At 41.4% G+C, this 26,023-nt stretch overlaps 6 protein-coding genes across 8 annotated transcripts in view; 3 read left to right on the top strand and 3 right to left on the bottom strand.

Moving 5' to 3' along the window:
• Positions 1-66: 66 nt before the first annotated feature.
• hint1 (histidine triad nucleotide binding protein 1) lies at positions 67-4,218 on the bottom strand. The gene is made up of 4 exons (XM_077614097.1): positions 4,006-4,218; positions 1,019-1,150; positions 394-498; positions 67-312 (listed from the first exon to the last, which is right to left on the bottom strand). Exons 2-4 carry the CDS (start codon positions 1,127-1,129, stop codon positions 148-150), a joined length of 381 nt encoding a protein of 126 aa, XP_077470223.1. The 5' UTR covers positions 1,130-1,150; positions 4,006-4,218; the 3' UTR covers positions 67-147.
• On the top strand, positions 1,211-2,499 carry lyrm7 (LYR motif containing 7). The gene is made up of 5 exons (XM_077614098.1): positions 1,211-1,295; positions 1,419-1,491; positions 1,839-1,909; positions 1,994-2,075; positions 2,187-2,499. The coding sequence occupies exons 1-5, from the start codon at positions 1,278-1,280 to the stop codon at positions 2,255-2,257; spliced, it is 315 nt and encodes a 104-aa protein (XP_077470224.1). The 5' UTR covers positions 1,211-1,277; the 3' UTR covers positions 2,258-2,499.
• On the top strand, positions 3,035-7,131 carry dync2li1 (dynein, cytoplasmic 2, light intermediate chain 1). The gene is made up of 13 exons (XM_077614096.1): positions 3,035-4,371; positions 4,472-4,607; positions 4,679-4,713; positions 4,784-4,853; positions 5,092-5,180; positions 5,245-5,443; positions 5,515-5,583; positions 5,666-5,743; positions 5,822-5,901; positions 6,150-6,220; positions 6,306-6,403; positions 6,464-6,556; positions 7,048-7,131. The coding sequence occupies exons 1-13, from the start codon at positions 4,358-4,360 to the stop codon at positions 7,108-7,110; spliced, it is 1,095 nt and encodes a 364-aa protein (XP_077470222.1). The 5' UTR covers positions 3,035-4,357; the 3' UTR covers positions 7,111-7,131.
• Positions 7,130-22,021, bottom strand: abcg5 (ATP-binding cassette, sub-family G (WHITE), member 5). Its single transcript, XM_077614091.1, has 16 exons — positions 21,237-22,021; positions 20,712-20,827; positions 14,405-14,595; positions 14,060-14,181; positions 13,413-13,549; positions 12,410-12,508; positions 11,546-11,678; positions 10,995-11,134; positions 10,586-10,715; positions 10,279-10,492; positions 9,593-9,798; positions 8,514-8,652; positions 8,267-8,340; positions 8,076-8,187; positions 7,612-7,724; positions 7,130-7,542 (listed from the first exon to the last, which is right to left on the bottom strand). The coding sequence occupies exons 2-16, from the start codon at positions 20,727-20,729 to the stop codon at positions 7,358-7,360; spliced, it is 2,013 nt and encodes a 670-aa protein (XP_077470217.1). The 5' UTR covers positions 20,730-20,827; positions 21,237-22,021; the 3' UTR covers positions 7,130-7,357.
• abcg8 (ATP-binding cassette, sub-family G (WHITE), member 8) lies at positions 15,093-21,765 on the top strand. 3 transcript variants are annotated; one of them, XM_077614092.1, is made up of 12 exons: positions 15,093-16,629; positions 16,710-16,857; positions 17,111-17,349; positions 17,988-18,120; positions 18,187-18,456; positions 18,530-18,680; positions 18,803-18,907; positions 18,986-19,185; positions 19,488-19,564; positions 19,852-20,119; positions 20,721-20,848; positions 21,189-21,765. In XM_077614092.1, exons 2-12 carry the CDS (start codon positions 16,833-16,835, stop codon positions 21,324-21,326), a joined length of 1,734 nt encoding a protein of 577 aa, XP_077470218.1. In that variant the 5' UTR covers positions 15,093-16,629; positions 16,710-16,832; the 3' UTR covers positions 21,327-21,765. The 3 variants fall into 3 exon arrangements, with proteins under 3 accessions (XP_077470218.1, XP_077470220.1, XP_077470219.1); XM_077614094.1 differs by having other exon boundaries at positions 15,094-16,629; positions 18,806-18,907; XM_077614093.1 differs by lacking the exon at positions 15,093-16,629 and having other exon boundaries at positions 16,696-16,857.
• Positions 22,022-22,166: 145 nt separating the features above from the next.
• The window catches only part of lrpprc (leucine-rich pentatricopeptide repeat containing), a 49,489-nt gene continuing 45,632 nt past the window's right edge, over positions 22,167-26,023 (bottom strand). The window contains exons 35-38 of the mRNA XM_077614090.1: positions 25,436-25,510; positions 24,778-24,862; positions 23,629-23,771; positions 22,167-22,394 (exon numbers count right to left, since the gene is read on the bottom strand). Of these exons, the coding sequence (XP_077470216.1) occupies positions 22,326-22,394; positions 23,629-23,771; positions 24,778-24,862; positions 25,436-25,510 (372 nt within the window). The 3' untranslated portion in view covers positions 22,167-22,325. The remainder of the gene's footprint in view (positions 22,395-23,628; positions 23,772-24,777; positions 24,863-25,435; positions 25,511-26,023) is intronic.

The following is a 26,023-nucleotide window of genomic DNA, read 5'->3' as shown; positions in this document are numbered from 1 at the left end:
CAAGTGTTGATGTTCCCTAAGAACCCAGCCAAATTTATTTCTAAATAACCAACAACAGTCCCTGCAAAGTGGATCACATTTTATTACCACTATTGAACAGCCACATTTAATTTGACTTCATCCACAGAAAATGAAATTTATCAGAGCTTAGCCAGGGGGCCACTTCATGCCACGACCACCTAGTACGTGGACGTGGATGTGGTAGACGGATTGGCCCCCGTCGGGCCCATCATTGATGACGATCCTGTATCCTTTTTCTAGGCCCGCCTGCTGGGCACACTTCTTGGCCACAATCAGTAAGTGGCCCAGCAGCTGCAAGGGGGAGAATTCAGGTGGTTAAAATAAGCATGGCATCCTTTTGCATTTTGGATACACATAATAATTCAGCTTTACTTCAGCATCACCATCCTCTGCTTTGGAGAGTTGGACAATGGGCTTCTTAGGGACCACCAGGATGTGAGTGGGCGCTTGGGGGGAAATATCAGGAAAAGCCACGCACTGAACAAACAAAAGATAAATATTGTATTATATTATGTTGCATTTACTAATCACTAATTGAGGATAAAGTTAACTTTTTATAGAGCATGTGATTGTCTTTGGTAGTTGAAAATATACGTTATTTAAAAAATATAATAGCGATTACAAACAAAAATACACAATTATTTTTTTGATCTTGGTAATAACGAGAGACGTAAAAAAGCACACGAATCTACAAAGATTTACTTTTACAATTATTACGCAAATAAACCTAAGCGAAAAGAATGCAGTTAGTTGGCTTTAATGTCCAATTTAGATCAGTGTATTAAAGCAAATCCGTTTCCAGAATGGGGACATATTGATCAGGTTCGAAATTTGACATTTGATACAGAATATGACCTTTATTTATATATACTTATACGTACTTTAATAGTCCTTTTGAATTCCATTTTTATGCACAAAGCTAACATAAGCACTTTTATTCTGAAGCCTCGCTGCAGTAAATGTTTGGAGAATTGAGGGACGTTTATCAAAGACCTACCTGATCGTCCTCGTAGAGAAGGGTTGCAGGGATTTCTTTTCGAATAATTTTGCCAAATATTGTGTCTCCGCCAGCTCTGGCCACTTGCGCTTTTGCTGTTTCGTCAGCCATGTTTGCGCAGAAGCACGTTGACTAAGAGGAGGGGTCCAATGCGTAAGAAAAAGCCGAAAGATGATTGGGTTACAGATCCCCAACATTTGCTGATTGGTCAATTGTCATTCCATTGCGGAAGTCAGTAGAAACAGCAACAAAAATCAAGATGGGTGCTCGAGTGAAGGTGAGCTGCAAGCAAGTCTTATTGCGATTTTAATGTTTTACACTTTACCTCATACAAATATATATGTGTATATGTAATTTGACATTCTGGTTAGTTAAAAACACATGATTTGCCTTTGTGCAGGTTCTGAATGTGTTCAAAACACTGCACAGAGCAAGGATGGCTGTGTTTAAAGATGACGAAAGAGCACTGACAGGTCAGTTTGTTTACATTACAGTTAAAAAAAAGTTGCCTACCTAAGTAGAAATAGAGTGACTTTGTCGAAGTTGATCTGCTTCTATCAAAACGACTGGGAAATTAGAAGTATTTTTTCAAATGCTCCACTTCTGTAAAAAGCAAAATGTACAGACTGAAAAATGCACCTCACTCTGATGCCTGTGAGGATAAGCAAAACAGAAAATGAATGATATCTGATTGATAATTCTACAAAGTATGACACAAATATTGGGCTAGGGACCAAATTTTTTAGGTGGCAGAACGTTTGAAATAATATTACATAATAAATAAAGCTCAAAATCCCTAACCGGTCTTCTTTTTTTACAGCGGCAAGATCAAAAATCAATGAGGAGTTCCAAAAAAATAAACAGGAATCATCAAAAGAAAACATTGATAAGGTTAATTGTTCATTGTTTACACCCAAATGTGCAACTGTTTCTTCATTGCTTGAGTCAGGTCAATGAAAATTGTGTTTATCGTAGATGATCAAAATGGGTTCAGATGTTGAAAAAGTCCTACGTAGGGGTGTGCTTCAAATGGAGCATGTCGGCAACAACAAGCTCTGTGAGTTGATTATTCTATTTTGGATTTCACACTAAATAAATCAATTTAGATCTCAAAATAATTTCCAGTGTTTTTTACTATCCAATTTGCTTTTCTTTTATTCCTTTACAGTGATTCGACCAAGAAAGGATCTGCTTTTAGAAAATGTGCCCTATTGTGACCAGCCCAGGAAAACGTCATGACGGCATGCGATCTTTATACACAATTACTGTGAGATGGGACTGAATTTCACTCATCACCGAAACCATGACAAGCTTTTTTGAGTGGAAAATCTTGATAGAAACAGAAGCCTGGCTTTCCACTGGTGTTCATGTTCGTGTATCAGCATCAGTGGTGGCCTCTCTGCTGGCCTAGGAATATTTGAATCACAGACTGATGTTAATTATATTTTGTCCATAAATACTTAAAATAATTCCAAATGGTCTGTCAGCTGCCTTTCATTGATTTTCCTCTGGTTGCGCTGCTTCCACATGTTTATTCATATTTAAGCATTTAACCAATCACATTTCAGCCATTATTTGTTGCCAGGATCAGAAATCTACAACTAAGGGAAAATGTTTCCCAACTGTGATTCGAACCCCAGCTGCCCACATGGGAGACAGGTGAGTTAACCTCTACGCCATGAAGTGGCCACACTTTACTTTGTCTGGGGTTTGAATCCCGGTCAGGAAACATTTTCCCCTAGTTGTTTCTATATATTTGTAGTCAAGACCTTCCAACAATGACAACGTAAAGTGTGGCCAATTTGTGGCGTAGAGGTTAACTCACCTGTCTCCCATGTGGGCAGCTGGGGTTCGAATCCCGGTCGGGAAACATTTTCCCTTAGTTGTTTCTATATATTTGTAGTCAAGACCTTCCAACAATGACAATGTAAAGTGTGGCCAATTTGTGGCGTAGAGGTTAACTCATCTGTCTCCCATGTGGGCAGCTGGGGTTTGAATCCCGGTCAAGGAACATTTTCCCTTAGTTGTTTCTATATATTTGTAGTCAAGACCTTCCAACAATGACAAAGTGAAGTGTGGCCAATTTGTGGCCTAGAGGTTCGTTCACCGGACTCCCATGTGGGCAGCTGGGGTTCGAATCCCGCTGTCGTTTGACTGATCACTACACTATGTAGTTCAGTAAATGGGTAATCCTTTTTTCATTAAAATAAAGACTTAGTCATTTTTTTTTAGCAAAACAATATTTCCGGTCAGCCTTCGGCTGACCGGAAGACAGCTGGGGGGAGGGGGGGTTCCTGGTGGTGTTCGACAGTCAGCCTTCGGCTGACTGCCGACACCATACAGTTGTTGACTGGCGACACCGGGACGTGAACCCTCGACACCCATGTCGCAGGCAGGTGACTGACCCACTACGCCACGAGGCGGCCCGCCTATACATGGTCATTTGGTGCTTTTATTTAAGGAAAGACTGAATGACTTAGTCTTTTTAATGGCAAAATGGTTCATCGTCCACCGAGATTCGAACCCTGCCGGCCCACACAGCAGTCAGGTGAACGAACCTCTACACCATGAAGTGGCTACACTTTACTTTGTCATAATTGGAAAGTCTTGACTACACAAGGTTGTTTCTATTTAAGGTAAAAATAATTCCCAACTGGGATTTGAACCACAACTGCCCACATGGCAGTCAGGTGAACAAACCTCTGCACCATGAAGAGGCATTTCATAAGTATTGATGGACAAAATATAATATATGATTCAGATATTTCTTAGGCTAGTAGAGAAGGCCTTGAACGCCCTGACGGTAAACCACTGGTATCTGGCCAGCACAAGCCAGAGAGCTGTGGACACAACACAATTTATGTTCAGTGAAAACCCACCATAGCGATATAATTCTTAAAATAGATCAGATTAATTTAGGGCAGCTGCGTCGACAATAGGTGTAACCACGCCCATATGGAATGTGGAAAAGATGGTGGCTTGCTTACCGCGCTCCACGAGGTGGTTTGTCCCCCCAACTCAATTGCCCATGTTTTGAAGATGACGTCGAATAGTCATGATTTTTGTGGTCTTGATGCTATAAAACACTAGGGGTGTATTGTAAATTTGATTATTCTTCGTTATTTTGTATTGATGCTGTAACCAATAATAAATACATCTGTAACAATATTCAATTACGTTTAGCCTGCCTGTCACCATATTTATTTGAATTGTAAAAAATCTAAAGAAAAAAAGGCGGAAGTGCGTCAGTATTGTGCGTCGGTTACTATGACAACGCTCCCGCGCCGTCTTGTCTTGTGGAAACAGAATGTTATCATCTGATTGAACGTGCCCTCTATTATGGCAAAAACATAGTGAGAAAACATTTTTGATTGTTTGTTTTGATCTGTCTTCTGTTCGTGTATAATACGCTACATTTGATATAAAATGGCTTGTTTTCGTCGTGTTTCTCAGCACTGACAAGTTGTGGGAGCTTGCCGCCGCCGAGGTCCTTAGTCAAGAGAGCGGGGACGGTGAAGACGCCGGTGATGCTGAAGGGGGAGAAGCAGCCGGAGAAAGGACCGTCTTTCTCATGGGAAGCAAGGCTGCGGTCCGTTATTTAGTAACTTCTATGGAACAATGTGTTGCTCATTAATCAACCGTGATCTTTCTTTTGAACAGGGTAAAACTTCTATTCTACTCAGATGCCTCGACAGGTTAGTATTAAATATTATCAGTACGTGAAATTACGCAGTGACATTACTATTTACTTTCTTTACACCTCAGAGATGAAGCAGCTAAGCCCACTTTGGCTTTGGAGTACACGTTTGGCAGGCGAGCAGCCGGACACAACACGGTTTGGAACACTTTTTATGCAGTATATGTGGAAAATAACCTATAAGAAATGATGAAATGTGGATTAAAAGAACAAAAGAGGCTATGTGGATAATTAAAATCTGCTTTTTATGCGGACATTCTCGTTCATGAGTCAAAATGCTCAATACAAAAAGAGAAATTCCTCCAAGAAGTCAAGAAATGCTATATTACCGTCATTTTTTTATATCTGGCACCTGATTCACACCTAACATGTTTAGCCCAGAGACATAGCCCACCTTTGGGAGCTGGGTGGAGGGACCTCCTTATCAGATCTGATGCAGATCGCCATCACTGCTACCAGCATCAGGTAGCTCACGCAAACACAACGAATAAGCGCCGGGATAGACGACCTTCACCTTCCTTTTTCGCAGATCGCTGTCCGTCATTGTGGTGGTGGATCTTTCTGCTCCATGCGCTCTGTGGGCTACATTGGAAACGCTGCTGCAGGCAGCGCAGTTCCACGTCGAGCAGGGAGCGTCTCAGGCGAGACAAGTCGGGAAAAGCCGAACGGGAGCCAAACATCGGGCACCGGCACCCTTTGCTGCACGTGTCTTGCCTAGAAACTACCCAGTAAGCCCATGCAATAAATACCACAACCAATATCAATACTTCACATGTAATGACGCTAAATGATTTGATAGGACCGAGAACTGATCAGCCCGTTTCCGGTCCCTCTTCTCATCATTGGAAGCAAGTATGACCTCTTTCAGGTAAAATGCCCAAAAATATACATCACGTCCATCGGTATTTGGAAAGAAATTGCAAAAGACTCATATTTTGAATTTATTGCAGGAATTGTCGTCAGACAAGAGGAAAGTGGTGTGCAAGACGTTGCGATTTGTCGCTCACTATCACGCCGCCTCACTCGTCGTAAGATGATTCATCACGTGCGCGGCAGTCATATTGCCGTGTTTCACTTCGCCTTACGCGGTTTGTATTGGTCGACAGTTTAGCAGCATCAAGTCCGAGAGTCTCATGTCCAAGACCAAGAGCTTCTTCTCCCACCTGGCTTTCAACGCAGATATGGGGTGAACGCAATACTTATGTTCTCGTACAACTCATGTATTATTTATGATGGTATATATTTTTAAGTCAACAAAAAGGACATCTTGATGCTATTCTGGAATCAAAACAAGAAAAGGAAAATACAGTGATAGTGTTTAACTTTTTTTTAACCGGAGAAAAGATCCTCCTTAAAAGTTGTAGTAATATACAGAAAACTATTAATATTTTTATGAGTTCATTGTGGATTTTTTTTTGTTTTCGTTCTTTCCAGAAAGACTGTGTCGTTCGACTCCACTAAGCCCTTCATCATTCCAGCTGGCTCGGACTCCCTCAGCCAAATCGGTTAGTGTTGCAGCTCCGGAAAGCTTAGATGTCATTCAATAAAATATTTTATTTATAGTAGTACCATACTTTTTCTCTGTAAAAGGCTCTCCTCCCATGACGGACGTGGACATCACTTCCCTACATGCAAGGAACCCTAAAGACCTTTGGAAAAAAGTCTATGAGCGCATCTTCCCTCCAGAGGTAGGATGTCTATCTGCCTAATCTTAAAAACAATATCCTGTTTTTTTTCTATGCACGTAGAACACTAGTGAGAAGAAGGAGGTAAACGATCCAGCCAAAGATCCGCAATACAGCGAGCAGCAGATTGACGCCATGCGGGCACAGAAAGATCAGGTAACAACACAAGTAAATCTTTTTTGATGATAACAATCTCATAAAAAAAGGGAAAACGTCCAAAAGAATGTTTGTGGAGGATTAGTATAGTGAGTCTCGACCTGTAGTTACTTCTCTGAGTCACGTGATGCTTACCTTTGACTTCCTCAGGCCTCTTTATGATACTGTGTCATCCGATGAAGTAATTCGTAACATTACTGGCTGGATTCATTATTACCAAGCCTGCCTGATTCAACAACATTGTTGTAAAATATCAAACTGGTGAAATAAAAGTGGAGAACATAAATATTGATGAATAAAGAAACAAAGAAAAACGTCCGTCAGACCTAAAACGAAAACAATCCAGGGTTTACCCCTTGTCTCATGCAAAGCCCAATTTGGATTTGCCTCAGATCACCAATTAGTAATCCTAATGAGGGCAAGAGATATTGCAGGAATCCACAGCATATTTTCACTTTTTTGGTACTTAAAACTACATTTTGTGTCTGCAGGAGTTGGAAGAATACAAGAAAAATGCAACAAAGTCTTGGAAAGGACTGGAACTGGACACATAACACAATTAAAATGACTGTATATTACCATATTTCCTGTTCTTTTTTTAACATAAAGTGAAATTTCAAAGATTGTGTTTTCAAGTTATTGATCATGTGTTGCATATATATACAAAAAATGACATGAAGAAACATCAGGAGCAGTTTGTAAGCTTCGGAGTACATATTGTTCTTTGCTCATAATACATCTATATAAAATATATTTTTAAGTCATTGTTTTGAGCTCAAGTGTACCTTAAATTGTGTTCAGTCAATGGAGTGCCAGTCTGTCTCTGATCTTGAACGTGATGACACCCAGCAGGAGGAGGGCAGGCAGGAAGGAGTAGAGTAGCACAAAGTCCAACGTGTAACGGGTTAATGCACCCGGGTAGCCTTCATCCACGATCTGATCGCCCTGTGTGATAAGGCATTGTTCTGGGAGGAGACCGGAGTGATCTGCGGAAAACCAGGAGAGCAACTTGACAACCAGAGGAGTAACGATTATTGCGTCTGGGCTCAACTCACTGCACGTGAAGTGGAGACCGTGGAACTCTGTGACGATGAGCAGTTCGCAGCTGTACTTCTGGAACGTCAAGTAGCTCAGCCACTGGAACACCATCGGCATCTGGGCCGTGCTTCTGTTCACATTTAGAAACACGTTTTGTTGAAAAGAATGAGGCACTACATCTAAAAATGACACAATGCCCTCAAATGGAAAGAATAGACGAGAAAAAAATTATCATATCAAAGCAATTCATGCAATAACGCATCTCACACAGAACACACTGAACACTATAAATCAACCTCACCTAATTGCCAAATGAACAAAGGGCACTCATAAAATATAAATAAATAACATCAAAACTCTGAGGGAGTGCTGTTTTTTTGGTTCAGCCGAACCGTAGGACCCCTTCCCACTAATCCGGTGTCTTAATTATTTGATTGCAGTCAGATGCTGTACACAAAATGAAAAAGCACTTTTATCGTACCGGAGAAACCCAGAGCCCACTAGGATCCCTGCTATGTTTAGGAGAGCCACACCAGTGTTGACCATGTTGGGGTCCTGGACCACCCCCAAGAGGACCACCGTCAGAAGCTCCCCTGGAAGACACAGGCATTCCAGCAAAATTAGAACATGGCTTTGGGGAAACAGAGGCCGGCGTGGATGTAATTCGGGGACCTGTAATGTGAGGAACCATCACAACGGCTGTGAAACACAAAAAGCGCCACGTCTCTGGATGCATCCCCACCGTCCTAAAAGGGCAAGAAAGTTTGGTCAGTGTGTACCTAAATTTTTATAGACTAGAATGGAAAGTAAAAGAACTTATTCCCTCAATAATTAAGTACTGCAAGTAATTTTTAGTATCAATGGCAGCCAATGAATAAATTCCTAGTATAGAGTGAGTTCTTTCAGCAACTCGCAGTACCAGTAGAGGAAGGATGTGAAAATGAAGACGCTGATGATGCTGAAAGGCAGAATGTGGAAGATGTAGGCCAAGAACATTTGCCATTTGCCGTATAAGCCATCCTGACTTTCCTGATCACCAATGGCACGCAGGGCGGGAACTACAAAAAAAAGGCAACAGTGACATCGTATTAGAAACTAAATACAAGCCTGGCTGTAGTTGCAGGTTTTTTTTCTTCTTCCCCACAAATCCAATGTATAGCACCACGTCCTCCAGCCTGTTTGGGTGAAGGTGAAGTGTATCTTATTATCTTATATCAGCACTATCTGAATATGCAGTTCACAGATAACAGTTATTCCCCAGCTGATTGTGAGTTTAAGCGGGGTTAAGGGAGGCATCGCGTCAAAATACCAAGACTCTATGAATCGTCTTTACTGATGTATAGGAATAGGGGATCAAATTTACAATACTGTCACATTAATAATGACCTTTGGATTGAATCCTGCGTATTGAATCAGGCTCACTGGGAGGTTTTCCTATTGTCATGAGGACCTGGATGTTATGATCTGAGGTTACTTCAGTTCGCAAGGAGCGCCATAAAAAGCTAACCTTGTACACAGTAACTCCGGCAGGCTGATATAGTGAACAGACATTGATAACGCAAAAGACATACGCGAGTACTGCATAGAAAGTGTGGGTTTCTAGGTTAAAAAGGTGCTGAGGGTCGTCGTTCATATCTGAAAGCATGCAGCAAGCACTTTTCAACTGTAGTGTCTATATTTGGACAGAGCAAGATATATATAGCATAAATGCAGGTTCCACAATCTAATGTTTTTGGGCTCCGAAATGAAAAAATATGAATGAAATATATGGAACTTCATTAGGACAGGGAGTACAGTGACCCGCTAAATTGACCACTTTTTTTCATAATGAATACAGAACGACTATCAACTGAAACATGTTTTGATGCATTGCACTGCATCTATTTGCAGATATTCTCATCAGGCTTTCTATCTAGAAGCAGTCACGATTGAGCCTCTGATTGACTCCACCATGCAACAAGTGATCATCAACAGGATGCAATCACGGCCATTTCTTACAGAGGGCGACGGCGTTGAGCATCCCGGTGTAGGGCGAGGCACCGACACTCTGGTATATGATGCCGATGCGGTCCTGCACCGCGCCTTTAGCAACATCGTCGTCCAAACGCATGACGAAAAAGGCTACGAAAAGGCCGTAGATTAGGTTCTGAGAGAGACGCATCAGGACCCCCATCCGATCTCTGGACAGGTTCCGCATGGTGCGCCTGTGGAGAACAGAAAAATATAACATACTACTCTGCGTGTGTATCTGTATATGCATACCCGGACCAGTTTTTGTTTTTAGTTATTTGATCATAACATTTTCAATATTTGAATATTGATTCAATATTCATCAAATACTTTGAATGGTATCAAAATCCCATTAAAAATCATTGTGGTTTTTTTATTCCAACTTTTGTAGGACCTCTTAAAGAAGCACTTAATATATTGTGTATTAGGCTTTGATTTTACATTATTCTGAAGTTAACATTACCCATTTTCATTGATTGGCTTTTCATTGATTGGCTGGTAGTTGCATGAATTTACCAAATAAAACCCAAGACACCATACAGTAGTAGCTTGTAGCGAGTGGCACAACAATATATTACTAAATTTTTGAATAATTCATGCTTATTAAAGTGGCCATTATAAAATTGGATCCGACAAAAGTAGTTACTATAAAGGGAATCGGGTTAAAAAAATACCTGAGCAGTACGGCCAGCTTGGCAACGCCTCCAGGCGACTCTTTGCTCTTGAAGGGGATATCGGCCTTGTTTTGGCCATTTAAAGTCTCCTGCATCTTGGCCAACATGCAGTTGTAGATGGCCGATGTCCTGTAGGAGCATGTGATATCATGCATGCGGCGGAAGGTGGCCGCCTCACGATCACTGTTGCGCGTGTCCACTGAAGTGAAGTCGACTGTTTTGGGACGTAATATATAATATAATATGACGAACCGTTCTTATTTTAACAATGTTAATCATGGCACGTGTGAGTCTACTACATACGTACCATAGATATCAAAAGGGTTGCAGTATTCCGGACATTCGTAACCGCACTGGCTGAAGAAGTCCACCATTTCGTTGGGCTGGCCACAGAAAACTAACTCACCACGACTCATCACTGCAATCCTGCTGAACACCTGCACAAATAAATGATGAGAGAAGGGGTGCGAGACACCAAACCACTGTCTAAGAAATACATTCTTTTTGGCCCTGTGACCTTTGACCTTATGACGCCAAAAGAAAATGCCACTCATTCGCTGCCAAACCTGCTTGGCAAAATTGATTGGACATTTATCTCCATTCACAGAAAATAGAAAGCCAACTTAACGCCAGCCCTCCCATATATATGTAATTGACCTTTATTATTAGAAAACTAAGTTTCTAATTCAACTGGAAACATTTGACTGTGTTTTTACCGTAAAGAGCTCCGAGCGAGGCTGATGGATGGTGACGACGACCACGCGGTTCCGTCGGGCCAGCTCGGCCAACAGCACTACGATCTGATTGGCCGTCATGCTGTCCAAACCGGTGGTGGGCTCGTCCAATAGGATCACCCCTGCAGATAATGACATCATGCCAGGTTGAAACTTTTAAACTTGAGTCGCTGCGGATAAGCCCTCATGACCCTTCACGACTTAATTAGTTTAATGAGGACAATTAAAAGATTGTCTTCCAAAATACAATTAAACAGAGATTAATTCATTTTCTGCTTGATTGCAGGGGAAGCGAATAGGAACTCCTCACACGACGTGTGTGTGTGTGTGTGTGTGTACGGTCTTTCTAATCCTGAATGATGAGGACGAGGGCCTTCGTCCTCGGTGGAGTTCCGCAGACAAGATAAAACCAGCCCTGAGCTCTCTCACGCTTTTTCATTCTGCTTTTGATAACTGTGGACTTCATTTTCTCCGTCCACTTTATGGCATTTCTAAGTGAGCCCCCCGACCCCATTCCCTCAGCGCTGACTTACTGGGGTCCTGAAGGAGCTGGCTGGCGATGGAGACCCTTCTCCTCTCGCCTCCGGAGATTCCAGGAAAAACCCGTCCACCAATGACACTGCGGGCCACGTGGGTCAGACTTAGTTCGGCCAGGACTGCTGACACCTTTTGAAACATGTGAATCGCACCCAAACACCAATCCATATTAGTTTGTTATACTACTGCATGAGACTAGTATATTTTTCCCTGTACAACTCAATCACTGATATTGACAATAAAAGACATCCAAACCTTGGTGACTCCCAAATAGGAATACACATTTATTGTCATCAAAGGTAAAGCTAATGAGATGTAACTATTGTTTTACTTTATTTCTTCTACTTGTTTTTTACGTTGCTGACTAGACAGGGACCTGTTCATTGCCTACATTAAATTAACCAACATATGATTATATTTAACAATCGTGAATATTATATTCTAAGTCTGATTTGGAATTCAGCCATTTTGTTGGAAAAAAATGACCTGGACAAATTCTACGATGATTTCATCCAATCCGTATTCAGCTTTTAATATATGTTACTATGTTTCGATTTGGTCTTGTCTTAATTATCAAGGTTTTGTAAATTCTAAAAAGGAAATAATTTTAAAAATGATAATGCATACTATATATTCAATTTTTTTTTCATTAATTAAATTAACGTCTTTGACAGTTCAATGTTTATTCCTTGATTAATTTTTTTCTTGACAGTAATCATTTTATAATTTGTTTCCCCCAGAAATTATATTCATCCTTGAAAGTATTTTTTCTCCTTTAAAAACCACTCTGATAAATGGCTTCTATCTTAAACAAACTCCAACAATATTGATTGTCTCTCATTTTTTAAGTATAGTCAAACCTTGTTTTGGATTGCTTGGGCAGAATGCTTTTTGAGGGCCAGCTGGGCTGTGTAGGTCAAAGTCTCTTCCACAGTTAGATAACTCAGAAGGTTGTCACTCTGGTATTAGAAAACAAAAAACAAACAGGATATTTCTTTAAAATACAGTAACTCTCTCTTTGTTGATTGACAGGAAGACTACATTTGAGAACAGAACTCACCAAGACAAGAGCAAGAACGAGAGAACTGGACTCTGGTACGAGTGTGTTGTGCGACGATATTGTTTTCAATTTTTGTTAACAATGCATCACAAGAGCTCAAAAATGTATGGATGAGACTATAGGGATGACATGACAGTGTACGTTTCCTCAAAGGTCAACAGGAATAACTTGTAGAAATGTGAACTTTGTGTGGTTACTGTTTTTAATATTTTTATTTTGGTTTATTAATTAGGTAAAAATGTAATTGCAATTTTTTCGGCATTTTTCAACTGTTGGGGATTCTAGGATGTCAAGATGTCAAGAATTTCAACGATCCATGATATGGATGTGGTGAAGTGCACCATGAAATGTGTTCATGTAATGTACATAATGTACATCAACATAGGGTCTTCACATTGAACACTCTCAAGCATGTTGCTGCAGCCTAATGCCTTCTTCAATTAACACATGGTCCAATTACGTTCTTCCACAGAGTCTCTCATGTGAATGACTTTAATATCAGGTGCTCATATCGGGCCCTCATCTGCAGCTTAGTCGTCAAAGTTAATGACAAGGCATAAGAGTCAATGAACAGAGTTTGGGGTGTGCGTCTGTTATCAGCAAGCGGGAAGATAATTTGAAAGGGGCTGTTTTAAGACTGTTTTTAATTCAGGCTTTGGATACACTTGAGCACCTCTCACTGTGAGATTGGGAGTATGAGGAGGCCACGGAGGATTTCAAAGTTAATTTAAGTACTGAGAAACCTTTGGCGAGACTTTCTTCGAGAAGTTTACTAACCCAAATATATATACAGCGTGCATCACCTGCAGCACATAAGAGAAGCAGTCCTGGTACTCTTCTCTTGCCAGTTTCCTGCCATTAACGAAGACTTCACCCAAAAGGGTTCCAGTGTTCCTGATTCTTCCCGAGACGGCATCCAACAACGTGGTCTTTCCAGAACCTGTAAAATACACAACCACACACACTGCAAAAACAGACCACTATTTTCCCAATCATTTTGCTTCAAGGGCAAGATTTCAAGTGCCCCATCAATTCCTGCCAGCTGAAAATTCAGTGAAAAGATATTCACATGCTTAATATTCTTTTTAAGTGCATTCAGCACGAAAATAGGACACTTTTCCATCACATGCGGCATCAGATGCAAGAGTTCCAGTGAACTTCGAGACCAATAGCTATCAAGGGTGGGCAAACCGGTCCGTGAGGACCGCTGTGGGTTCAGGTTTTTGTTCCAACCGATCCAGCACAGACACTTTAACCAATGAGATTTCTGCAGAAAATAAGAAGAACATGACTGCAATCCACTGATTGCACTTGTAGGACACCAGATATGTTGAAAAAATGTCCTCTTTATGGGTTGGAATGGAAACCCGCACCGACTGCGGCCCTTTGTGGAATAGTTTGCCCACCCCTGTGCTAACATTTACAGGAAAAATTGTACTAGGCATCCCACCTGAGTTGCCTAGGATGCCCATAATTTCTCCACTCTCCACATGGAAGGAGACGTCGTTGAGGATCTGCCGAGTCCATCGCTTCCTGTAGGAGGGCAAGTCCCACCAGGGGCCTATTCGCTCACTTTAAGAAAGCAAAGCAAAGAAAATAACAGGTCAGGACAATCTATGGATGGGAATTTAGAAAGGAGGGATAATGGTATGACAATGTTTAGAATGGAATATTGTAAAGCAAACTAGGCTTAGGGTTGACGACTATGGTTGGGGACAGAGACTTACAGGCGGAGTTTTACGGTATGGGTAGACAACTAATAGTGACGTTAGAAGTAGACCACTACTGCGCTTACCTGACCGTGTAAGTGATCTTGCTGACACTGAGGGTGCATCGAGGCTCGCCCATCTCCTTTCTTCCATCTTTCATGGCCTCAGATGACATTTTAAAGGATTCAATGCCTCTGCGGTCCTGGTCGCGACGCTCCAGCTGCAGCGATTGCCGTCGATTCATAGTCAACCCGCGTCCACATGAGCTTGCTGCATACTAAACACAGAGAGCCATAAACATCTCTCGGGCATGCAACCTTATCACAAGGAACTTTGATCCAAGCTGGCATAAAGCAGATGAGGTGAACGGCGTGTCCATGAATGCACCATGGAACAGGTGAGCTGAGGGAACATTGTTTTGTAAGAGACTTTGCCTTGGCAGGACGCAAGAAAAAGGAAAGCGGGACATATCCTTACGAGTGGAGAAAAAGACCAAAAAAAGAAGGGGAAAGGCGTGGAGTTAACGCATAGCGGGTGCATTGACCATTTGGCCAGACAAACATCAACCCACATCTTGCATCATCATGGAGACAAATAATAGCCCCACTCGCTCTAACGGAACCTCACAGGTGAGTCAATGACACTAATTGGACAACCCTAACGGAATTCATGTACTTGTGATGTTGTTTTCTTTTTATTGGGCTACTTACTACTTGACCCATTCACAACGGGGTTAGAAAACTCCATCGTGTTTGGGACCAGGGAACTCAAAGGTTAAAGAACTTGAACTGAAGTTACAAGTAGATAGAGACATGTTCATGGTAAAATTGAGACCACCTTGATGTGACGAATACTACTTCTTAGTTAATAAATATGGGTCATAGTTTAGGCCAAGACTGGCCAGAATGACTATCATTGAGCAGTAATTTTTTTTCATTTTTATTTTTCAAGATGGTGCCGTCAGGCGGCAGTAGGTCTCTGTGTACACTCTTATTTGTTTTTCGTGTTTTACAGCCATTCTATCTTTTTTTATTACATTTTAATATTTCTTAATACAATCCTTTTTACCTTATTTTGTACTTTATACTTTTTAATTTAATGTTTTTACAACTTTCTTTGTTCTGTTAGCTTGGCTTCTTTCTGCTACTTCTTTTTGGGAACCATTCAGCCATGCCTCCGCTGTCATACACATTGGATTAGCTTTGAACAATACACAGCAGAAAGAGTAACACCTCGATGCCGCTGGAAATCCGGAGCTGGACAAAAGTGCCGGGAGAAGAAGTGATGCTTCAGACCAATGATTCCATATAGTATTATGGGGAAAGTGAGATCCTCCCCAATAAGATAGAAGAGCTGTTGGTGCTTACCAGGATGGAAAAGGAGTTGAGGGTGTTGTACTCTGTTACTGTTGGTTCTTCAGCTCCAGACTACTGAGGGACTGTGCGGATAAGCTTGGAAGAGTGATTCTGCACATTTTCAACCTTGGTCTCAGTCTGCAGAAGTTCCCCACCTTGTGGAAGTCTTCCTGTGTGTGGTTCCAGTTTTATCGAACTCTACATTGTCTTTTTCTTGTGTCTGTCTCCGTTCTTGCTACTGCAACCAAGATGGCGCCACTCAAGTGGCAGCCGGTAGCGGTAGCGACCTTTGTTGTTCGACCCCACCCTTCGCGTGGTTTGGTTTCTTGTGCTAGTCCTAGACTTCTTTGGAGCTGTTCGGCCGTGCCTCCACTGTCATGAACGCGCGATCAGCTGCGAGCAGTGGATGATAGTGTCGGGAGAAGAGGCAACGCTCCAGACCGAGCATTCCATCATTGTTATGGGAGCGTGAGATCTCTCCCCGGTCAGATGGAGGAGCTGCCGGTGCTTGCTGGGCTGCTTGTGTGCTTTGAAACCCCTCACCGGCCTCTCCACTGCTGCTGATCAGGTGATAGGACAGCTCCGGAGGATCTAGGCAAGGAAGATGATCTTTACAACCTCCAGACCACTGAGGGTCTGTGTGGATCAGCTTGAAAGAGTGATTCTGCATATTTAACCTCAGTCTCAGTCTGTAGAAGGTCCCCACCTTGTGGACTTCTGGTGTGTGGCTCCAGTTTTTTTTACCTAGGTCTACAATGTCTTGTGTGTCTGTCTTGCTTATGCAACCAAGGAGATTTCCCGAATACGGGATGAAATAAAGTTCTAATCTAATTTAGTTTGTTCCTCTGCGGCAGCATCCAAATACACAGTTGTTCTCTTCAGAGGAGGACAGCAGCCTCTACTTCACGTACAGAGGTGACTGCAACCAGCTGGAAGTGAAAAACCTGCACTACGAGGTGACAACACCAAGGTCACTCAAGTGCGTGCCGGCTCCCTATACTGCTGGCTCCAAGTGTGTGCTTGTCTGTGATGACAGGTGGACACAGCAGCACAGATTCCCTGGTACGAGAGGTTGTCAGAGTTCAAACTGCCATGGGAAATCAAAGGCGACAGGCAGACAGCCATCGATAAACTGAGTTTGCGTGTCCGCAGCGGCCAAATGTTGGCCATCATCGGAAGCTCCGGTACTAATTGACAATAATCTCATTTTAAATGGCCATTTTGGAAATTATGTTACCCAAGTGAGAAAAAGAGAAGTAACATGTTTGTATGATTTGGAAAAACTACTATTTTATTTTACATCATTTATTTTCAAATAAACCTTATTTTAAATTTTTTTTAAAAAACATGACGGAAAATGACAAGATTAGGCAAACCCTCTTGATAAGACTACCAAATTGTATCTCTAATTCTAAATGTTTGGCTGCTTTGATGCAGGATGCGGTAAAACGTCACTGCTTGACATCATCACCTGTCGAGACGAGGGTGGCGGTGTGACGTCCGGCCAGATTCTGATAAACGGTCGCCCCAACACGGCTCAGCTGGTAAAGAAGAGCATCGCGCATGTGCGCCAGGACGACCGCCTTCTACCACACCTCACCGTGCGCGAGACCCTCGCCTTCGTGGCCAAACTCAGACTGCCAACACATTTCACACAGGCCCAGCGAGACCAACGGGTAACATGGAGTCAACCAAGTAGGGGTGAAATAGCATGATTTTGGATTGGTCGCCAGTTTATCACAGAAACAACCATTTCACATTACTCAAAGTGGCAATGATGATAATAGACGGCCATTCATGTGGCTCTTTTTATTGTACTGCTTTAAATTTAAATGTGTAATGTTTCTAGTAGAAGTCCAATACTTTAACTTGAAGGGCTGGCTGTGAATGAACGAAACTATCGGACTCGATGGCAGCCAATGAATTAAGTCGCTCTATTTCATGCAGTCTGCATAAAAGTCAACTGTGTACACCATTTCATTGATCTCTAGAATTTATACCCTGTTGAAGGGTTAAAAAAAGTTGGGATTTTCCCTCCCTAAACGACTACCGCTGTTAAATTGACTCTAGACATCAGCAGATTAACCTCGATGGCATATAACCCTCTACGATTAACAGGTGACCAATCCAAGGTAAATTCGATTTTTCTCCTGAGGTCAGTTTGAGTAGAACTCGGTTGCTTGAAAATGAATTTTTAAGCCTCTGTGACGAGGACATAACCAAAAATTATAGTTACAATTCAGTTCCAGAGTAGCTACCCATAACTAGAATTCCATTCAAGCCTGATCCAGTTTTGGTCGTGTTACTCTCTCAGGTGGACGACGTCATTGCTGAACTGCGACTGAGGCAGTGTGCCCACACCAGGGTGGGGAACGAATACGTAAGGGGGATTTCTGGGGGCGAGCGGAGGCGGGTCAGCATTGCAGTCCAACTCCTCTGGAACCCAGGTAAGAGAACCTTTTCAATCTCTGGGTCTCAGTTATTAGACAGAAACCAACCATGCAAGGCTTCAGGTATTTTGATTCTGGACGAGCCCACATCAGGCCTGGACAGCTTCACGGCTCACAACCTGGTCATCACGCTGTCGCGCCTGGCCAGGGGGAACCGTCTAGTTTTACTGTCGCTCCACCAGCCACGCTCCGACATCTTCCAGCTCTTTGACCTGGTGGTCTTGCTCTCTTCGGGCTCAGCTGTGTACTGCGGTGCCGCTCGAGACATGGTACCGTATTTCACTGCGCTGGGCCACCCATGCCCGCGTTACTGCAACCCTTCAGACTTCTACGGTAGGACAAATTGCCTTCTTCACCATGTAAATTCAAAGCACCGCTGACAAGCTGCTTCTTTTGCACGTGGCAGTGGACCTGATCAGTATAGACCGTCGTAGTGCAGAGCAAGAGGCCCAGGGTCTGGAGCGGGCTCGGGTGTTGGCGGAGCAATTTTCAGAACATGTCCGCGATACCGATGACCACATGTGGAAGGGCAGCCCCTCAATGACACACTCGGACAGGTTGCTTGGTTCTTAGAATTTTATCAGCCCTTATTAGAAATCAATCAGACAATAAAAACTGTTTTGGATTGGATTGGATTGGATTGGATTGGATAACTTTATTCATCCCGTATTTATGGCAGCAGTTCGCTGCAGCCAGACAAGACAGACGGTGACCAAGTCGTCGTTATCTCTAAGGAGAGAGAGCGACTTCCAGGCAGACTTCAACAGTTTGCTATCCTCATAAGGTGAGTGCTTAAAAACACAGGCATACATCTCTAGCAAAATTTGGGGAAAACATCTCCAACAATCTCTATAATCACCAGGCGTCACATGTACAATGACTACCGAGACCTTGTCACTCTACTGGTCCACGGCCTGGAGGCCCTGCTCATGTCCCTGCTGGTGGGATTCCTATACTACGGTGCCGGAGACCAGCCTCTGTCCATTCAGGACACAGTGGCACTGCTCTACATGATCGGAGCGCTCACCCCCTTCGCTGTGGTGCTGGATGTCATAGCCAAATGTGAGGATACACATGCAGAACTTTGGAATTGAACGCCTGGTCAAGTTTACAGTTCAATGTCATTCAATGCCCTCGGGCATGCCATATAATTTCTCACAGTTATCAGTTTATATTCCACTTAAAATGATACAGTTGATTGACTGTTCAGATAATGATTTGAGCAGCCAGCATGTCTTAAAATCCAAAGTCCATTATCAACCTTCTTAGGTACACAAACAAAAAACTAGACGTAATAGTATTGTCAAATATCAGATAGGTGACAATATGTAAAGGCTACAAAAGTTTCTAAATGCTCTTTCTAGGTCACGCAGAGAGAGCAATGCTATATCATGAGCTGGAGGACGGCATGTACTCAGTCACCTCATATTTCTTTGCTAAGGTGATCATTCTTTTTTATTATATTAATAATTATTAGTCTGCATAAACATGATTTAACTCTACACAAAGCACACAAAGTCACAGCTAGAGGGCAGTCTTGCCACATGCTGGACACTGTCTGCATACACCATAAACAGGCACTGAAAAATAAAAACTGTAACCTCAAGTTGAATTTGAATTTTACTTTATTATTTATTTAGTGCAAATTTTAAAAGCTGAAAATTAATTTGACTTGATTTAAAATGGTAAAATTTGCTCAGCTGTGAAAATGTCCATTTGCATCTACAGGTGTTGGGGGAATTGCCTGAGCACTGCGTGTTCACTCTAGTCTACGCGCTGCCTATCTACTGGCTGGCCGGCCTGAACGAGGCTCCGGACCGCTTCCTCCTCAACTTCATGCTAGTGTGGCTGATGGTGTACTGCAGCCGGGCAATGGCGCTCTTTGTGGCTGCTGCCCTGCCCACCTTGCAGACCTCTGCCTTCATGGGCAACTCGCTCTTTACGGTCTTCTACCTGACCGGAGGCTTTGTCATCAGCTTGGAGAACATGTGGTTGGGTACGCAAACGTGGCAAATTAAAATTGTCAGTAAAATATGCGCTCGACCAGGGGTGTCCAAACGGTATTTGTCCGTGGACCACATTCAGACAAATCAAAGGATCCGAGGGCCAACTTTAAATCTGTCCACGTTCATTTTTTTAAATAGAGGTTCGGAATCCGATCAAAAAGATCGTCAATATGGAGACAATGACCAGCAACATTAAAAAAACAAGGAAAATCAAAACCAAGATAATTCCATTTACACATTGGATTATTTTGATACAAGTTTATGTACGTAAATTAAAATACTATAATTGTGGATAGTTTCATTACGTTGAATTCTACATAATGTCAGGTTTTGACCCCTGACACAACAAAGGGGTACCGTTTAAATTGCTAGCTCCATCTGATGTTAAAACTGAGAAAAAAAAAAGAATACTCTGAATTTAAGTTATACTCAGCATGTCATATTCAATATTTTCAGAATTTGCTGCAGGCCAATACAAACTGGGCAACGGACGGCAGTTGGCCCGCAGGCCATAGTTTTCACACCACATAGCTAATGTTTTCTCAAATAGCCACAATGAACATGTTTAAAATTTGATATTACCTCTTCCAGTGGCTTCATGGCTTTCTCACGCCTCCTTCATGCGTTGGGGCTTTGAGGGGCTTTTGCTGGTCCAGTTTAGAGGAAACAAATACCCCATCTCCATTGGCAACTTCACCCTGCAAGTGGACGGAATATATGTGAGTGCTATTAAAAGTCTTCTCCTGTTAATATTGTCAGAAGTGCTCAACTAGAATCCCAACCTTCAATTTTATAAGGATGGTCAGATAAACAATCCAGGATATGCAGGTTTCTGTACCTGCAAATGCTGCATACTCTGCAGAATTTGTTGTGTTGCCAATCCACAAACCAGGATATGCTGGATGAGGCAATAGTAGGGCTGTTCATGCTCACATATTAGTATCAGTCATAAAAAACACAGTATTTTCATGTTATGTTTGGGAAATAGAATGGAATGAACAAATGTTTGTAAATGTCATATCCAATCCATGTCTCAGAGAATTATGTGTGTGTATTCAGGTGGTGGAGGCTATGAAAATGAATCAGTATCCTCTGTACTCATGTTACCTGGTGCTGCTGGCCGTGTGTTTGGTCTTCATGGCGCTCTACTACCTCTGCCTGAAGTTCATCAAGCAGAAATCCAGTCAGGACTGGTGATCCCCACAATCAACTCATAGCAGAAACAAAGGTTTAAGAATTCCAAAATGAGCCAGCTTCACCGCAGTGGAAACCAATCTATTGGAAAGGAACAATGTACATATGAGTTAATAACAGAATATATAGTGAAGAACTCACTGGTGTCTGTAATTAGCTGGGATAAAATCCAGCACCCCCTGCGACCCTTGTGAGGATAAGCGGTTCAGAAAATGAATGAACTTGTTAAGTAGTGAAGCAATGACTGCCATATAGCAGTCTACTGCTTGATGGCAGCAAAGCACCACAGTAACGAAGTGAAGTCTATTCCATTTTTATATTTGCTTGGCCCAAATTATTGTTTGTATACAGTATATGAAGGCTCTTTGTACTGCGCGCGTGTGATTAAAAATAAATGAGGCTTCGTATATATCTACTGATAAATAAAATATGCATATATTGAAAATAAGTGTTTTGTATATATATCTAAATACATACAGAAAAACATGTAAAAAGTAGAGAAATATTTAAAGAAATGTTTATTTTGGTCAACCTCTTTTACCATTGAAATTAATTTAACATTATTTTTTTATAAATAGATACAGAAAAACATGTAAAAAGTAGAGAAATATTTAAAGAAATGTTTATTTTGGTCAACCTCTTACCATTGAAATTAATTTAACATTACTTTTTTATGTGGGATTTTCAAATTGATTGTTCTTAGTGTTAGATTTTTTTTCAATTAGCAATCTTAAGCTTTTTAAAACTTTTCTTAATATTAGTGAAAATTACGCTTGAAAAAATGTTAAAGCCATATTCTCTATTTACATAGAATGACTATTTGAAAATACTCATACAAGAATATTACTTCCTAACATCATTTATTAGCATAAATACTTCTGTACACAGTTCTCAACGTCATATCGAAAGCACAGGACAAAAGTGGAACACGTTACATAATGTATAAAAAAACAAAAACAAAAAAAAAAATGGAAGGATGACAACAGTGGCAGGGTCTGAGCTTTATTCTTCAACGGGTTGCGCTTTGATATTCCTCCCTTTCAATTTGTCAGCATAGAACTTGAACGACTCCTGCACACAGAGAAAAAGAAAACACAATAGGTGGGCGATAAATACGAAATGGCGTTCGCGCAGGTGATGGAGGGCATTGTGAGTGCGCCCTCCTGGGAGTGTTTTAATAGCCTGCACTCTCCAAACAGGTTTTCTCGTTTCATCTTTAAATACCCATTAATACGCAAAGAAGGGATTTAAAGCCCTCACACCAACACACACACAAAGGTCTACACACACTGCTGGCCCCCTCTTGCTTAATTAATCAGTGTTTTGATCCACTCAAAGTGTTGTAAGTTTTTTTTTTTCTTGTTTGGCTGCACGTAGGGTTTAGTGAAAAGTTCAATGGTACCGTAGCGTAAAATATTCAGAATTTTTAGTGTGGAAAAATGCTTTTTTCTCAGTGTTAGGGTTATTAGTCTTACATTATTATATATTTGTGCTTGCAACGAAGTAAATTTTCTATTACCACCTGGACTTGTTTATGTCAATATTTGAATTCTTTGTGCATTTTTTTCTCAATTTCTCGTTGAATAACAGACATCCTGAAAAGAAATGTCAGCGAGAGGACCTGTGTATTAACAAATTAGTATTTGCAATGGCATGCCGATCAAAATTTGAATTATCGGGCCTTGGTGGGAGTCCGTGAGTGTCATTTGAGAGTTGGAGAGGTTTTATCAAGGCATTCACATTTGCAAAAGGCCAAGCGCCACCTAACTCCCCTGACGTGTGTTGAATAATATAAGAGGCCCTCTTTACTTCATCCCACAGGTGAGTCAGGCTGCTGGTCCACCTGCCCCCAGGGGTCACAGCAGCAACATGAGAGCCTTCTAAGTGTGCAAGTGGATATCTGTATATGTCTGCCTAAAAATAGTCCTACATCAACTTACATAATGTGTCAAGTGCTAAAAGGCTAAAAAGTAGCAAAAACAGAGAGACAACACTCATTGATACCATCTCACAAGCAAACTATGAGGAGAAAAACAAAATTTAAAAAACAAAACAAGCACAATAACAGTGCTATGTTGGATTAGGCCCTACAATTTTGGTATCAAAGCAGTTGGCGCAACTATGACGATCTCAGAGCAGAAATATCAAATTATTAAATGTTTTAATTCACGTTTTGAAATGTAATTATCAGAAAAATAAATGTTTGAATATTTTTTTTAAGATTTTAATGCATTTTCCTTAACCAAGGGATGACACCTTGCGGAACAATTTATAGTTATTATGTTGACTGCAAAGTGGGACTCACCGGAGGCTCAGAAAAGGGGGCTTTCTCTCCTACTTCGCGATACAATACCGCCAGACGCTTGAGTGACAGCTCGTCCACGTCCATCCCTTCCTCTTGCATGCGGTCGTACAGTGCCTTGGCCGACGCTAGGTCTTTGTCATTGACTGCCACAAAAGATCAAAACACAAAGTATGTCATGATTACCTCATTACACTTTAAAATGCATTTAAAAAGGTTTGTAACATTCTTAAGGACAAATTTGACAAATTTTCAAGCTTTTAGAACACCTTGTGCTGTACTGTGGATATTAAAAATGAACGTATAACAACAAAAATAGACTATTATATTCAACTGAATTAAAATCTGCTTTGTAACAAGGAAAACCATAAGCAAACTATGCTTTCTCCAGGTTCCAGCACTTGAGCATCATTCATGGCACTTTTACTAACCTTGAATATAGCAGAAATAAGAATTTTAAATACAACGAACCCCTTACAAACTCAGATTCGAGAAGCTTTTTTCGATATTAACTATCATTTCAACTGCAAAACATTGTCTTTGTCATGACAAACATAATTTTTTTGCACACAAGAACGTGTTATGAGGTTGTTTCTCCTATTCCTCTATACATATTTCATTAATTAAAAAAAGAGGAACAAGGTTCTGACTATTGAAGAATAAAGATGAAACCCAAGTGTGCGAATGTTTCTTCTATGGGCGTCTTGTTTGAGCAGCTGGTTAATGCTAATGAAATAGTCATGTGCGCTAGTGTTTGCTGGGCAAATAGAGGAAATTTGTAGGAACGGTAGCCAAAAGATGGGCGGTCGGCATGTCGGACAAAAGAAGTACCGAGTGGCAGGCCATGTAGAGATTAGAACGCAAGGCTAGGCAGGACAGCTAACTCATTAGTGGGCTTGTTCTTCAAAAAGGTCTGCATGTCATTCTTACTATGACTCCACACATACACGTATATACAAAGAGAACATTCACAATTCTCAGGAGTTAGGGACCAAGAAATGATCTTAATAGCAAAAATATACAAATTGAAGCCTACTTTGAATAGTGCAAAGGGTTGCAAGTAAGTATGGTTGCCAACTGACTGATTTTTTTTTTTTTTTTAAAGTGACACCTCATTTGGTAGATCTGCTGTAAGTATAAAATTGCTCTTACCGTGACACTTCATCATATACGGGTACAGTACTTCTTTCTCGGCGAAGTCAGGGATCAGGGCCAGCAAGGTATTGATTTTTCCTAACTGTGGAGTCACACGTGAGAACAAATGTCTGTGAATGAGCCTGACGTGCTATGTTGTCATAATTATATCCAATGGTCATGGCAGATTCAACAACATGGTCAAAACATTTTAACGACAAGGCATATTTAATGTTGTTTCAGTGTGCCTTAAGTTTGCACTTTCTTTCATAATATAACAACTTATGATTCACCAAGAGTATGTTTGGAATGAGTAAAAAATAACGTTTTTTTGACTGGATGTCTTTCAATTACAAAAGGTGCTTTGTCTCCAAGGGAACCAAATCCAGCATTTATATATATATAATTTAGAGTATATATAATTTAGAGTGTCCAATCAGCCTACAATGCATGTTTTTGGAATGTGGGAGGAAACCGGAGTATCCGGAGGAAACCCACACAGGCCAGGGGAGAACATGCAAACTCCACACAGGTGGACCGACCTGGACTTTAACCCAGGACCCCAGAACTGAGGCCGATGCGCCACCCTACAAATATTACATATTATTTCAAAAGGAACCTTTGATTTTATAATATTATCAAAGAAAATGATTTAAAAAATAACAACTTAAAGGACCTGTCCTGGTCGCTGAGACGTTTTCGCCACGTAGGACATCAGCGCATCTCTTTGCTCAGCCAGGGCGTTGACTCTCTGCAGGAAGAAGTGGAAGATTGTGGTAAATTGGTGGTAAACCAATACTACACCATTTAACATCAATCAAAAAATAAATATTTGATGGAATAAAAAGTATTTAGTTCCCTGCCTTGGATTAATCTTAAAGGGCTTGTTTAGACATAAGCACATGGATAAAGATTAAACATGTGACGTAACAAGATTTGGAAACATACATGTTCTTAATCCAAAAGGAAAAGATTGTTTAATGTGTAGAAGAGATGCAGGCATTTATAGAAAATGTGGCTCTAAGCACATATTTCGTGTTTCTGTGCTCAGTGAGAGCATGTGTCTCCTACTGACAGAGCAGCAGTGACACTTATAGTCATTTGCAAAGCAATGCATTCTGGATTTATGGAATTCAAAGCAGGGTGCCTGCGAGGCTTAAAACACGATGCCCGCAAATGTAGACTTGCGCATATGGACATGTACACACACACACACACAAACGGAATGATTCAAGTACAATCAGGCAATTAGGGCGACACTATG

The sequence above is a fragment of the Stigmatopora argus genome, chromosome 11 (genome assembly GCF_051989625.1).
Source record: "Stigmatopora argus isolate UIUO_Sarg chromosome 11, RoL_Sarg_1.0, whole genome shotgun sequence".
NCBI lineage: Eukaryota > Metazoa > Chordata > Actinopteri > Syngnathiformes > Syngnathidae > Stigmatopora > Stigmatopora argus.
Note: the sequence above shows the minus strand (reverse complement) of the source record. Positions and strands in the feature narration are given on the sequence as shown.

Coding starts and splice junctions, on each gene's coding strand:
- hint1 (XM_077614097.1), bottom strand. CDS start 1,129: ATGGCTGACGAAACAGCAAAAGCGCAAGTGGCCAGAGCTGGCGGAGAC. Junction 499..1,018: donor TTCTCTACGAGGACGATCAG/GTAGGTCTTTGA, acceptor TTGTTTGTTCAG/TGCGTGGCTTTTCCTGATAT. Junction 313..393: donor CAGAGGATGGTGATGCTGAA/GTAAAGCTGAAT, acceptor TCCCCCTTGCAG/CTGCTGGGCCACTTACTGAT.
- lyrm7 (XM_077614098.1), top strand. Junction 1,910..1,993: donor CAAAAGAAAACATTGATAAG/GTTAATTGTTCA, acceptor TGTTTATCGTAG/ATGATCAAAATGGGTTCAGA. Junction 2,076..2,186: donor TGTCGGCAACAACAAGCTCT/GTGAGTTGATTA, acceptor ATTCCTTTACAG/TGATTCGACCAAGAAAGGAT.
- dync2li1 (XM_077614096.1), top strand. Junction 5,744..5,821: donor ATCACGCCGCCTCACTCGTC/GTAAGATGATTC, acceptor ATTGGTCGACAG/TTTAGCAGCATCAAGTCCGA. Junction 6,557..7,047: donor TGCGGGCACAGAAAGATCAG/GTAACAACACAA, acceptor TTGTGTCTGCAG/GAGTTGGAAGAATACAAGAA.
- abcg8 (XM_077614092.1), top strand. CDS start 16,833: ATGTTGGCCATCATCGGAAGCTCCG. Junction 18,121..18,186: donor CCAACTCCTCTGGAACCCAG/GTAAGAGAACCT, acceptor GCAAGGCTTCAG/GTATTTTGATTCTGGACGAG. Junction 18,457..18,529: donor CAACCCTTCAGACTTCTACG/GTAGGACAAATT, acceptor TGCACGTGGCAG/TGGACCTGATCAGTATAGAC.
- abcg5 (XM_077614091.1), bottom strand. Junction 10,493..10,585: donor CAACCCTTTTGATATCTATG/GTACGTATGTAG, acceptor GTCCCAAAACAG/TCGACTTCACTTCAGTGGAC. Junction 8,653..9,592: donor GCTCAACGCCGTCGCCCTCT/GTAAGAAATGGC, acceptor TTTTTTTTGTAG/TTCCCGCCCTGCGTGCCATT.